This window comes from Helianthus annuus, chromosome 14 (genome assembly GCF_002127325.2).
Source record: "Helianthus annuus cultivar XRQ/B chromosome 14, HanXRQr2.0-SUNRISE, whole genome shotgun sequence".
Classification (NCBI taxonomy): domain Eukaryota; kingdom Viridiplantae; phylum Streptophyta; class Magnoliopsida; order Asterales; family Asteraceae; genus Helianthus; species Helianthus annuus.
In genome coordinates, this window is record NC_035446.2 from 144978270 (window position 1) to 144993933 (window position 15664).

The following is a 15664-nucleotide window of genomic DNA, read 5'->3' on the forward strand; positions in this document are numbered from 1 at the left end:
ATACTTTATGCCAATATCATCGTTCCTTTCACAAAACGAAGAATTTGTTTTTATCGCTACTACATGGGATTGTTTAGGCCTCTGCATGTATCGGCTGACCATTCCCACTGAGTAAGGTCGGGCCTAGTTTGAAGTAAATATCTAAGCCATCCAACCGTTTTACATAACTCAGTTACATTAACATCAGATTCATTGTCGGCTTTTAACATCTTCAATGTAACAATATTTATTTTATCAATATTTTAGAATAGCCTAGAACAGATGATAAGGTTGCTCAGATGTTTGCAAACTTCTGAGAATCTTTTTAGTTAGGAATGTTAGATGTCACTATCAGGGTGACGTCAGCTAATCACTATCACTAAACAAAGCTTTCGTACTTGTATAAATAGATCACACCTGTTAGTGATCTATTCATCATATACACTCATATTTCTCTTGTACGAACTGATCTGTTTGTGTGATCAGCTTGGGGGGGGGGGGGGGCGTTGTCTGTAAAACTAATTGTTTGTAAAACATTTGAATCTTGATGATTAATGAAAAACAATCGTTGATAATGACTTCCAGTTTGTAAATATTATTGTGATAATCAATACTTGTTTGCAGGGGCGTACCCACATATATATTAAGGTGGGCGGGTGTACCCCTTGAAAAAAGAAAATTTAGTGTTAAATTCCTGATAAAATCCCGACCGCACCCCTTGAAAATTTACGTCCGCACCCCTTGGAAATTTTCGACCGCCTTCCTTAGAAAAAAAATCTTATGAATTTATAAATTTTTTTATGCAACACTGATTTAAAAAAAAAATACAACCTAATTAACTTTCCACTTAACTAATTAACTTTCTCTTAACCTTTAATCCAATAAACACACCATAATCCAAGCCCAACCCAATCTAATAATCTAATTTGAAGTAAGATATAATAACCCAACCCACCGCAATTCCGGCCACCAAACTCATGAAAACAACATCTTCATCACTCTTTCTGGGTATGGTTCGATTACTTTGTTGTTTTATTGTTTTATTTTGGATTTTTAGGAGAAATAAAATTGTTAAAAAAGGTTGAAATTTTAGTTGTTTTGTTGTTTTTTGAAACTTTAGTTGGCTGATTTTGTTGTTTTAGTTAGAGTTTAGTGTGTTTAATGGTTAGTTAGAAGGAATCAACAATTAAAACTAGGACTTGATTTTAAAGTTGAAAATTATGAAGTTTGGTGATTATTGTTTAAGTGTTCAGTGTGAAAATTAGTTGTATATGTTATATAGAGAAATACTTGCTTAGAAAAGTAGCTCTAGAAGTTTTGGATAGATTTCAAAAAATGAAAATCCATAGGGCGACATTTTAAATGTATTTGTAACGACGTTTGACATGTTTTTGATGATTATATATATTTTAGCTTGATGTTCTTTTGTTTTACATGACCCGTCCCGAACCGACTCGATATGAACCGAATTTTTTTTTATATACCAACGGGCCTAAAATCCATAAAAACATTCCGCACCCCCATAAAAAAATTCATGGGTCCGTCACTGCTTGTTTGCAAACAAAGAAACTCAGTTTCTAACAATTATGCATAAATAACTTGTAAATAAATATGTATACAAACTAATATTCGTAAGAATTTTTTGTTCTTTATTTTTTACATGTTGTAGTTGTAATTAAATGTGATTATAGAATAACTAAAAATAGTTATGTGATAAATAAATCACTTCAAAACGAATATAGAATAACTAAAAGAAGTTATTCAATTAATAAATCACTTCAAAACGAATAAGTGCGTATACATTTTCTTTGTTTTCACAATGCATTGCTCACGTCCTTCCAAAATATGCTGACTCAAGTTTATGTTATGTATATTGACTCAAGTAAACGCAATTCTTTTATAGTTATTACTCCAACACTCCTTTTCAGAAGGTGGAGGGAGCTCACAAATGATGAATTGTGGTTAACAATTTAACATATAATCATGATATGCGATTTTTAGTCAAGTATCAACTTTAAAATATGAGTTAAGTTATTCTATAAAAAATTCTAAAATTAAAAAGTGTATAAAGATAATGGATCACACAAGATGACATAATATCGAGTAAAATATAACACACTGCCGAAAAATATAACACAACGTCAAAGAAAAAAACACAATGACGCAAGTATAGAAAAGACACAATGATAAATAAAAGAAACAATGATAATAAACAAAAATTCTAAAATCTACAACCTATAAATCCAAAAGAGAAAACCTAAAATCTCGCATCGTAGAGTTCGATAAGACGGTTCTAAGGCCACTTGAGTGATTTCAATCGGGGTCCGTACGATTTCTTATTTTTAGGAGCATTTGTATTTAATCATGAACCTAAAATATATGCTTTAAAATATATTGAACAATAAATGATACTGAAAATGTATCTATTTTTTACCCACACGTTCTTAGAAAATGTAATTTCTTATTTAATTAAACTAGGTTAGAACCCCGTTTATTACACGGGTTGAAAAAAAAATATATAGTTAGTAATGAAGATTAAAATATTATAAAATGGTTTTTGTGATAAAATATTATTGATTTTAATAGAATCGGAAAGAGAGTGAAAGAAGAAAGAAAATAAATTTTCGGCTCACTAAATTATAACATATGATAATAGGGTAGGGTTCCAGCGTGAACAACCTCCCAAGAGTGAACTGCGTGAACAGATATGGACCCTTGATTTCCTTTTTAGTTGTTAAGGGTAGGATTGTAATTATATAAAAAAATTAGATTTAAATCATTATTTTAATAATTGAATTAAGTTACATCTTTCCTAATTTAAATTCATTATCCACATTATGTTTATTTATTAATAAGATAATTATGAAAACAAACAACAAATCACCAGATTTTAATTTTAATTTTTATTTCAGATTTCATCATCAGAATTCAAATTTTGATTTTTAAGATCCACGTACTTGGATATAAATAGAACAGTACACATGTTACTCAGCATCGTACACATGTGTACAGTAATTCACAGGTGTACATCAACATTCAATACAAAAAAAATTCTGAGATATCACAAAAACAGATGATATACACATGTGTACATCGCATTAAAAAGAGGGCAAAATCAGAATACACACGTGTACATCTGATGTGTTTAAAATGCAACATATAAATTACATAAAATGAGGCATAAAACTAACCCTTTTTTAAGTACTAATGTTGGAAAAAGAGTGTTTTTGTCTTCCTTTTGTATTTTCAGGATTAAATGAGCTTAAATTCACAAAAGAAGCAAAAATACAGCAAAATCTAACATAAATACAAGAAAAGGAACTTAAGTGGATTGCCCGACCCCGCAACAGCATCCTCCCAAGCAAAATAGAGAAGGCAGAAGACTGAACACGCCCCGTGCTCAGCCAGCACGGGGTCGTGCCCAAGAAGCAGAAGAAAAGACAAACCCATAAAAGCTTCTATTGGCCACCACGGGGCCGTGCCCAGTGAACACGGGGGCGTGGCGAAAGTACAGCAGGCGCATTAATTGTAATTGCGAATTACAATTAATGAAGAGAGAGAGTGTCAGACAGGCACGGGGCCGTGTCCAGCGGACACGGGGCCGTGCCCAGCCTTCTGTTCAGCCTATAAATAGGAGTGCTTGGCTTCATTGTAACTCATCCCTTGGCACACCACCTCTCTCACACTTCATCCACCACCCACCACCATCACAACACCATCATCCACCACCATCATCCATTGTCCATCATAGAGTGTGTGAGTCGTCTCAGGATCCAAGATTGATCGTAAGAGTTCTTGACAATCAAGGCCATGTTTGCCTAAGTCTCTTACATCACTTGGTGAAGACAAGTGTTTAGTATAATACTTTTTATTTTCAATCTTTTGCACTTTTTATTTGGTTTTGTATTAATGACTTTAATAACTAGTTGCTTATGTTGAAGGTGATCTTTCCTTATCGTCTGTAAGTTTTTATTACTGGCAGTTCACCACGGAGTCGTGTCCAACGGACACGGGCCCGTGTCCAAACTGCCAGTAACATAAATCTTTGCTTTTAACACTATATTACACATCTAATCAACCTAAAAATTTATTTTTGGGACACATTGAGGAAAATGTGTAATTTAAGTGTGGGGGGGATGCTAAAACCTTGAAATTTTGCAAATCCTAATAACAAGCCTTACACAAAACTCTGTTGGAACCGCTAATCACCCCAAAACTTTTTCAAAAATTTCCATTTTTTTACTTGTCTAAAGTTTAAGTTGGGAATTCTAAGATTAATAAGGTTATATTTTTACAAGTTTACAACCGATAGCGTCGTGATAAAAAGAACTAACATAAGAAAATTATTAAACGGCATGACAAGCTTAATTAAAATTCGATTATATATACTTGATCACATAGAAAAACCCATTCCCACAAAAAGTGAGTTTTTATTGAGCATACAAATACACATCTTTAGACTAAATGCTTATTTTTTGTTTCTTGTGTGAATAGCCGCTTGGTTCTTACGACTCTAGAACTTGCCACGACAATTCATTCCCGGTCCTTACCAACTTAAACCCAACTAAGTAAATGATGGAGGCATTAGGACTAACACTTTTACTTTCTACACCATTATTTTTCATTTTTTTTACCACGTACCTAAAATCCCCCTAGTTAACCCCTTTGAGCCTAAACCTTTCATTTCTTTACCTTAAAATCCTTTTACCCACCAAAACCCTTTTTATTTTTTTTTACCCTTCATTTTAGTAACAAGCTCGGTTTTCGTGTGACTAAAAAAAAATAATAATGAAGTAAGAAATAAAGAAACAAAGCTCTTAAAACAAAAAGCTTGTTTGAAGAAATACTTCATTAAGAATAAAAGTCACTAAAACAAAATGTTTTACGAAAACCGACGCTTTTTACGCTTTTCGCCCTTTTCTACTAACCACTAACCCAACTACCCACCTTTAGCCCAAGCCTTTACCCAAAAAGTCCTCTTGATATTTACAAAGGTAACAAGTTAAAAAGGAGGAGGATTGATTGCTTGGCAAGCCTATGGTAGGAATAAGTTCCACGCCGCTCTCGAGTGATTCACTAAAAATACACCTTCGGCCGAGTGTGAGTGATTTCTCCCGTAAGGTATGTGAACTTGTATATAAATGGAATTTTAAAAAGGCATGCTATGCCCAAATAAGTAATTTATCTTATGAAACGTTCTAAATAAATCATAACGAATAGGATTGTAAATAAATGAAAATAAAACCAAAAAGATCTTGGATTCCCGACACTCTATGACAAGCCAAAACCTTCTCTTCTACCCATTCCATTTGGGAGTGTAAGCCACGTATTAAAGAGTTTTGCTTGAGGACAAGCAAAAGTTCAAGTGTGGGGGTATTTGATGTGTTTAAAATGCAACATATAAGTTACATCAAATGAGGCATAAAACTAACCCTTTTTCAAGTACTAATGTTGGAAAAAGAGTGTTTTTGTCTTCCTTTTGTATTTTCAGGATTAAATGAGCTAAAATTCATAAAAGAAGCAAAAAGAAAGCTAAATCTAACATAAATACAAGAAAATGAACATAAGTGGATTGCCCGACCCCTCAACAGCATCCTCCCAAGCAAAATAGAGAAGGCAGAAGACTGAACACGCCCCGTGCTCAGCCAGCACGGGGCCGTGCCCAAGAAGCAGCAGAAAAGACAAACCCATAGAAGCTTCTATTGCCCACCACGGGGCCGTGCCCAGTGAACACGGGGGCGTGGCGAAAGTACAGCAGACGCATTAATTGTAATTGCGAATTACAATTAATGAAGAGAGAGAGTGTCAGACAGGCACAGGGCCGTGTCCAACGGACACGGGGCCGTGCCCAGCCTTCTGTTCAGCCTATAAATAGGAGTGCTTGGCTTCATTGCAACTCATCCCTTAGCACACCACCTCTCTCACACTTCATCCACCACCCACCACCATCACAACACCATCATCCACCACCATCATCCATTGTCCATCATAGAGTGTGTGAGTCGTCTCGGGATCCAAGATTGATCGTAAGAGTTCTTGACAATCAAGGCCATGTTTGTCTAAGTCTCTTACATCACTTGGTGAAGACAAGTGTTTAGTATAATACTTTTTATTTTCAATCTTTTGCACTTTTTATTTGGTTTTGTATTAATGACTTTAATAACTAGTTGCTTATGTTGAAGGTGATCTTTCCTTATCGTTTGTCCGTGGTGTCTTGGCATTATTTTACTGTCTATATAAAATAAAAGATTTTCACCATTCATATCTCCACGGTCTATGTGGAGGTATGTTGGCTACCTGGTCGGGGGTTAAGGGAACGGTTTGGTAAGGGTCTTGCCCTTGTTCAGCGTTTAGAGGTCCTGCAAGGGACCTGGGTCAAATTTAGTATGATCTCCTTCAATGTCCATAGGTATTGGATGGCGGGGATCCAAACTCTTTGACCCCCTCATAAGTTAACTACTATTAATACTATAATCCGGCTATTTAGGACAGTATCCCTGCTGACTCAGACTATTTAGTCGAGGGTAACGTCACCGCCAAAAGCGGGGCCTACCATAATTTGCATTAATAACTTAATTCATTATCTTCCAATAATCCAACCCTTTAGGATTGTATCCTTGCTGACTCAAACTACTGGGTTGAGGGTAACGTCGCCTTCAAAAGAGGGGCCTACTACAATAACTAAGATAATCTCTTAAACAAGTGCAAAAGTGCGAAAATAATCAAAGGTTATACTAATACACGAGTCGGATCCAAGTGATTCATCTTGTCTATCTGTTTTTATTTTTATTTTATTTTCAGCATTTAGTTAGTTTTTATTTTCTTAGTTTAAAAACCTTTTCTAACTTTTTGATTTGATTAGACGTTGAGGATAAACCGGTACTAAAAGCTCTTGTGTCCTTGGACGACCTCGGTATCTTACCAACACTATACTACGTCCACGATGGGTGCACTTGCCCATATGTGTGTTTAGTGTTAGTAAATATCGTGTTTTATAAATTTAAAACTTGGCTAAAAGTGTAAAAAGGGCTTAAATATACATCTAAAATATAACACACTTCACGAACATCAACATCGCAGTTAAACAAATAATTATTTTAATAATTGAATTAAGTTACATCTTTCCTAATCCTTGATTTGATTTGTGAGAGATTTATGCAATCAATTTAAGAGGATAATTGATTACTTGATTTGAGAGAGATTTATGCAATCAATTTAAGATTGAAATTACACATATACCCTTTTTGTATTTAATTAAATCAAAAAAATTAACCAAATAATTACCATCATGTGACTCACTTTAATCTCAAGATCATAAAAATCAAGGGCCCATATTAGTTCACGCAGTTCACTCTTGAGATTTTGTTCACGTTTGAACATAATCTTATGATAATAATACTAACAACAGCAACAACAATAATGATACTAAAAAAAGCATTTTATGCGGTTTGATAGATAATTTGTAGGAACACATTTATCAAACGCCTTGATTGTATCTTTTATATATTTTCATTTGTGTAATATGCGGATTATAGAACCAAATAATAATAATAATAATAATAATAATAATAAAATCATAAATGAATTGAATTTTCTTTAGTATGTGAATATAAAAGAAAAACATAATCTTAACAATTTTAATAGCATTATGAAATTTGTAAAGTAATTAAATGAATTTAGTTAGAAAATATGTAAATAATATTTGGACCTAAAGAATACATAAAATAAAAAATTATCTATAATTATGGTTTATCAATATCAGTTAGGAAATATAAAAATAATAATTAGACCTAAAGGATACGTAAAATAAAAAATAGAACTTATTTATAATAAAAATAAACCTATGAGGGACATGTGTCATTCAAACTATCTATTTTTTTTTGTTTTATCGTTCTTCTCTTCTACCTAATTATAAATATTTATTTTTGAGTAAACTGCCATTTTGGTCCCTGTGATTTGGTCAATTTTACCACTTTAGTCCAAATCTCAAACTTTTTTGCAATTGGGTTCCTGTGATTTCAGTTTGTTGCCATTTTGGTCCAAAAATGAAAACAGACCAGATTCCCCCAATGAGACCCTCAACTTTTGTCCTTTTCCTCAGGGGTATTTTAGTCATTTACGTTTTATTATAACTAATTATCAATTTAAATTAATAAAACTAAATTATAAAAACTGAAACTCAGTCTCTCTCTCCTTTCTCTCTCTAAACTCATCTCTCTCTCTAAACTCTATCACCACACACACACAGAACTTAATCAAACACCCACCACCAACCGGATAACATCCACCACCACCTCTAATAGCCATCGCCCACCAGAAACACTCCACCACCTCTAACCGCCATCGCCCACCACTGGATCGGAACCTAGAAAACTACCAGCCGCCATCGCTGGAATAAGAAGAGTTCAAACCACTAGAGTTAGGGTTTCGTTGTCGGCAGCACGTTAATCGTTGAGCCAGAGGCTTCTCCAGCCTACGGCTGCGTAGTTCCAGATAACATGATTCCGTATGTTGTTCCGTCACCGTCGCCGAAGACGGTGGCGTTGCGGCGGACGAATTGAGAGCTTGAAGTTTCTGCAACGCTAGGGTTTTGGCTCTGGTTTGAACACCGAGTGAAACATCGAGTACAACTATTGTGTTGCCGGTGAATTTAGGTTTCCTCATGTATTTCCCCATTGATTGATGATGATACTCTGTTTGAGAATATCATAGAACCGTAAACTGTTTGAAGATGATGGTTGCAGGAGTTTGGAGAAGAGATGATGATACTCTGTTTGATGATTATTTTGATGATTTGGGTACCGGAACAAACTCGTGGGTTAAGGGCGGGTGGCTGTGGGAGGTGGGTGGTGATGGAGCATGGTGGGTGTGGCAGAGAATGGAGTGGAGAAGATGATGGTTGCAGAGAGAAGAATGGGGGTGGAGAAGATGATGGTTGCAGAGAATTGGGGTTTGGATTAGGGTTTTCTTGTGACTCATTTGGAGAAGATGAAGATTTTTTATTTAGTTTTATTATTAATTAATAATCGGTTATAATAAAATAATAATGACCAATTTACCCCTGAAGATAAGGACAAAAATAAGGATTTAATTTGAGGAATATGAGTTGAATTCACTTTTGGACCAAAATGGCACAAAACTGAAACCACAGGGACCAAAATGAAAGTTTTGGACTAAAGTGGCAAAACTGCCCAAACCTCAGGGACCAAAATGGCAGTTTACTCTTATTTTTTTATTATTAAAGATTATATAGGGTGGGTTCGGCTACAAAGTCCATTTTCCCTGCAAAGTGTACAAAGTCATAAAACACCACACTTTCAGCCATAAAACACACTTAAAATGCATAAATAACAGAGAGAAGTGAAGAACTAAAGATCACTAAAACACAACATTCAAACCTTAACAGTCGATAAAAAATTCAAACACACCATCGTAGAACTATGAATATAAAACACAACATGATAATCAACATAAAACACAGTAATGCTAGTAATTCGATAATCAAAGTCTTATCATCCAAAACACAACACAAAACCCTCAAATATGGCTTTTTAGTAGTCTACATTTTGTTATTTGTGGGTTTTGAATGTATTTTATGGTTGACATTATGGTGTTTTATGACATTTTATACTTTGTAGGAAAATGAACTTTGTAGCCAACTCCCACCCATATATATATATATATATATATATATAGGATTAGGTTCAAGAGTGAACACTGGTGTAGCTTGCGAACTAAGTGAACAAATCCTGGTCATACACGTGTGTAGATCAATGGCCAGGATTTGATGTTAAAATATACTAGTATATTTTACGATTTGATGATGTTTGCAATGTACCCGCGCCGCAACGCGTGCAGGTCTAATTACTAGTTATTCTTAAAAATAAAAACTTTAAAAATTGTTCTTTTCTAATCAAGTTAAAATAATAATAATAATAATAATAATAATAATAATAATATAATAATAATAATATGACAATATTTCTTATATTAAAATCATTACCTTAATATTTGCTATTACTTCAATTATATTTTTAAAAAGATTAGATGAAATCTTTACACAAAATCTAGGGCTGTAAATGAACCGAACGAACACGAACAAGGCTTTGTTCGTGTTCGTTCGTTAAGGAAATTAATGTGTTCACGAACGGTTCAGCAACACTTACCGAACGATATTTTATGTTCGTGTTCGTTCATTAAGTAAATGAGCGTGTTCGCGAACGGTTCACGAACACAAATAAATTTGACGAACGCGACGAAGGATAAAGATAGATGGCCCAGAGAGTAGCACTCGAACTTGAATCCCTTATTGTGGAACGGAGGTCAATCGTATTCATGGATGTAAATAATGAGATATGAAAGGGAAATGATGCATAAACAAGGTGAAAATGGGTACCCTAGTTTAATTGTTAAGGAAATAAAATAAATAAAAGTTTAATAATATAAAAAATACAAATAAAATATAAGAAAGTACAAAGATCTTCAATTAAAACACAAACATACGAACATAAACAAACGCAAATCAACGGATGTTCACGAACACGTTCACAAACACCTTACCGAACGTTCACGAACACAATCGAACGAACGGGACCTCTGTTCATGTTCGTTTATTTAACTAATCGAACGAAAATTCTTGTTCATGTTCGTTCGTTTATTAAACGAATGAACATAAACAAACTTCTCGCCGAACGGTTCATGAACTGTTCGTTGAACGTTCGGTTCATTTACAGCCCTAACAAAATCTGAAATAATAATGATATTTTTTACGAAAAAGCTTACCGACAATAGATTTTGATGGACTTTTCTTATATTATATTTATAATGATAATGATATATATATTCAATTAGGTTAAAAAAAATGAACCTTACTTCAAATATAATTAAAAAAATCAAGGTGACGTAAAGTCTTACCACAAGGCTAACAATGTTTTATGTTCTTACAACTCAAAGACGTTGTTCCATCAACTTAAAGCGTTGTAGCTTTATTTGGTCAATTCATATTCATATTCATATATGATAAAAAGGAAACTAGATGAACAGTGAATTATGATATTCATATTGTATATAAACTTAAAAAGAAAGGTCGTTCATATATGATAAAAAGGAAACTAGATGAACAGTGAATTATGATATTCATATTGTATATAAACTTAAAAAGAAAGGTCGGTGGCTGTCACATCACAGCCACCGCCTTTACTTTTATATATAAACATTAGTTGAGCTAAGGGAAACCAAGTTGTAGTTTGTTTTAGTGGTTGCTGCATCTTAACCTAAACAAAAGGTCCTGAGTTCGAGTCTTTAATCTTCCCTTCTTTTGTCAAATAGAGTTAAAACTTCCTTTTTCTCAATTAAAGTTTCCTTTTGTTTTCAAATACAGTTTAGAATTCCTTTTTCTCAATTACAGTTTCCGTTTTTTTTACTTTACTTTTTTTCTTTCAAATGCAATTTAAATTTACCTTTTCAAAATTGGAGTTTAAATTTTATGTGATTATTACTCGAGTCAAAACTTACTCAAATTAATTATTTACATATAATCTAACATTTATTTATTGTATCTTAATAATAAAAGTTGGTCCCTACATATTTTAATTTGACACCTCCATTTCTTATTCTTTAAGTAAGTTACACATTTAGTTTTAATTTTTGGTAATTAATAACTTTGACCCGCCAACCTTCTACTTAATAATTTGACGTCTCATTGTATTTGAATTAATTTTATGATTTTACACCGTAGCGTGTCACACGTTAATATGTTTTTATATCCATGCCTAACTGTTTTAATGTCAAAATTACTTTTACGATTTTACATGGTTGTCTAAGTTACCATTACAACTTTACACCACAACGACTGAGACATACTTCTTTTTATCTATGTCAAATGACGTTAATATCACAAACATACCGTGTGTGACAATGTAAAAAACGCATAATTTCACATGTGGGCATCACATGTTAATGTCATTATCGTACATTGTAGCCGCAATACTTGTATAGGTTACACTGAGTTAGATTGGATACGCCGAAACGCGTGTTTTTATATGGTTAACGTACCGCCAACTATAAACAACTAAGGTGTCGCAGCCGTAACACGCGACGTATGGCAGTTTTAACGCACCTGTCGCTTTCAATTCCCGTTTCAATGGAAACGATTAACGTTTTGACATAAACTTTTTCCTGAAACGAGTCTGGTCAAATATAATACGTTTTTATCCTTATTTTGTGTACCCCATTTTCAATTTAATTTTATTCCCAGCTTAAAATTACGGTTTCGTCCTTTGTTTAAAATTACGTTTTTCCCCTAATTCAAAATAAAATTATATTTTTGGTCTGACTCAAAATTTACGCTTTTGCCCTCAGTTCAAAAATTCATTTCTAATTCTACTCTTAGTTTAAATTTACGGTTGCGTCCTCCGTCTAAAATTACGCTTTTGCCCCCTTCAAAAAAAATTATGTTTTTGCCCCTAGCTCAAAATTACGATTTTGCCCCCAACTCAAAATTACGTTTTTGCCCACAGTTCAAAATAAAATTATGTTTTTCCCCAAAGCTTAAAATTATGATTTTGCTCTCAGTTTAAAATTATGATTTCGCCCCCAGTTCAAAATACTTTTACGATTGCCCTCTGCTCAAAATTATGATTTTGCTCCCATTTCAAAAATTACGATTTCTCCCCCAGTTAAAAATTATGATCTTGTCATCGTTTACTTTTTTACACTCACACAACCAATCATATATACATAATGGCATTACTTCTCAGCTCACTAGACATGATTTAATAATAATAATTCCTTGCAAAACTTTTTTATTCAACGGTGACGTAATTTTTTCGAAAAAAAGTTGGATCAAATATACGATATAAATGCGAGTTACTTTAACTTTTGACGCCGCCGCAACGCGCGGCGGGTCAAAGTCCTAGTTCATATATGATAAAAAAAGAAAACTAAATGAACAGTGAATTATGATATTCATATTCATATTCATATATGATAAAAAGGAAACTAAATGAACAGTGAATGATAAAAAACAAAAAACCATACTAAATGAACAGTTAATTTAGGTTATATTAGAATATGGGGTATGGGGCGGGGTTGTGGCGTGGGTTGGGTACAAACGCCCAAGTCACCATCCCGGGTGTGCTTGGCTTTCGGCGTGGCCCCTTAGGCGGGGGTTTCAGCCTGGGGGCGGGGGTTGTGGCGTGGGTTGGGTACAAACGTCCAAGTCACCACCCCGGGTGGGCTTGGGTTTTGGTGTGGCTCCTTGTCACACCCCGATTTCCACGTGTCACCGGTGGGCCCGGTGTGGGGTACAGTGACGTAGTTGGCATCGTCATAGACAATCAACACAATATAATAATGCACAGCGGATGCAGAATAGAAACATTTCAACTTTTAAATAAAGTGTAATAATAAATATCACAGTAGTTGAAATGGATCCACAGGCGGATCAAATAAAAATAGAAATAAATAGTTCAACAGATAAATGTCGTCCGAGTTTGCGAGACTATTGTGGACGCTCTCTAGGAAACAGCCAGCCTATTTCCGTATAGTACCTGCACTTAATCTTTTGGGAAAAATACGTCAGTTTACACTGGTAAATACAAATCGACTGACTCATTTTGAAAATGATTGAAAAATTTATTTAAATGCACAAGGCATAAATATTTTTATTAACTTGGGATAATTATATAATATAAACTTGTGAACGAATTACATGCACTTATATCTCTGGTGGCCCGGGATCTACTGTCCGGGCTAGAGATTTAATTGACACACCACATTAAAGAGTTATACACGACGGGTGTACGCCTACACCCCGTGCTCTGGTCGTGGCCATCTCGTAAGAAAATGCCAAGGATATCCGGGACATGGTCAATAACCCCCCAAAGCCTTTAAGTAAGACAAAACTGTTTAAACGAAGTCGCACAAGCTATTCAAGACTGAACACCTATAAGGAGCAGGACTTGTGCGCCCGATCAAGCGGTATTTTAAATACCGTACCCCAAGCCCGTATAGGGAAAATAAGTCAAAATGTATTTACCTGAGCAAGTATAAGTCACAAACGACAAGTGTTGGTAGCTTTTACCGGGCTTCCTAATCTGGAACAAAGGTTTATAATTAACCTATTAGATTCCTAACGGGTCTTTTATTTAAGCCTAAGCTTTGACCGGTTAGTTTTAGGAGTGATACGGTTTACGCACGATTAAGCGAAAGACCGGATAGAATGTGATTTAGACCCGACAAGTTTGAATACTTGTATAATATGGGTATACTAAATACATTCTGGATTTTGAAGTAAAAACGATATCGTTTGACCCGTTTTGGTCAATTTACGCAAACTAGTTACGTAAACCGAACCGAACGCGAAAAGGGCGATACGGGTAGCCAGAAGATTCAAATGCAAGTTCCCTGAATAATATGCTTAAAATATGATATTATATCAGTAAGTTATGTTCTATATTGCCCGGGATAATTTTAAACTCAATTTATGCCTTAGAAGGGCATTTTGGTCATTTAAAAGATAATAAAAGGATAAAATTAGAAATCTGAGTTTCGGGTCTGGTTCATACAGTAAATATACTTAATATAACGTATTATATCAGTAGGGTATGACCCATATACCAAATTTATCATTTAAAACCAAACTATGCACCATAGGGGTAATTTAGTAATTTCACAAGGCTAAAAACGCCAAAACTGGAAACCTGAGTTCAAAATATTATACTTACTGTTTTTATATGAAAATATGCTAAACACATCAGTAGGTATGGGTCTTATATGTTTAAAACAAGTATAACGCTTTACTATGCGTTAAAACGCTAAAAATACGATTTAAGGGCGTTTTCGGGTTTTCACAGTAAATCTGAGATTTTTATATTTCCAGAATACTTAAAATAATTTATTCATCATATAAAATCAGTAGAAAAAGGTTTCGGGTCAAACGGATGTGTAAAACTCCTTTTATGGCTAAAACGGTCAAAACCGTCATAAGCCGAAATGACTAGGTGATCTAGGATCCGTTCAGCCAAAAATTACTTAAAAATCATCAAAATTCCCAGAATATTATATATAATAAGTTGGTAAAAAGTTTTGTACCAAAGTGTGGCCAGAAACGGGTTCTACGCAAAAAGGACCGTTTATGTAAATTTATTATATAGTTTTACGCTAATGGCCATAACTCACAATCTGGACCATCAACTGATCCGAAACTTTCGGTGCAAGTTTATATAATAAAAATACAGATCTCTACTCTTTTACTTTTCCAAAAATCCCGTTTTAAATCAAAAAGGGCAAGATAGTCAACTTTATGCATAAACCGGAAACAAGCATTCGAATAGGCTAAGCATAGACTCAATCAAGGAAAATTCCAGAAAGTTTAACTAAAATAAAAATAGTCAAAAATACTATCCAATACAGATCTCGAACATGCATGTATGAATCCGAATCGATAGTCTACGAAATAATCGTTTTACAAGACTTTCGGTTCCGATTCGTGGCTATACTATAGATTGTCGAGTGGATGATGATTAAAACACATTCTTATATATATTACAAGTCATTTTTAATGATCAATCAGATTGCATGTCATCTATATCATTAATCATGTCATTTTTCACAAAAATCGCTTCTGTTGACTTTTTAGAAATAGGTTTGACTCGACATTAAGCATGCATGTAGTGGGAATCAG

The 15664-nt window shown here is 34.1% G+C and overlaps 1 protein-coding gene across 1 annotated transcript; it reads right to left on the bottom strand.

Annotated features, from left to right (window-relative positions):
- Positions 1-8352: 8352 nt before the first annotated feature.
- On the bottom strand, positions 8353-8655 carry LOC110907526 (cyclin-dependent kinase inhibitor 3-like). The gene has a single exon (XM_022152495.1). It carries the CDS (start codon positions 8653-8655, stop codon positions 8353-8355), a length of 303 nt encoding a protein of 100 aa, XP_022008187.1.
- Positions 8656-15664: the final 7009 nt, after the last annotated feature.

Bases quoted from the DNA above. Each gene is read 5' to 3' on its own strand.
- LOC110907526 (XM_022152495.1), bottom strand. From the start codon at position 8,655: ATGGGGAAATACATGAGGAAACCTAAATTCACCGGCAACACAATAGTT.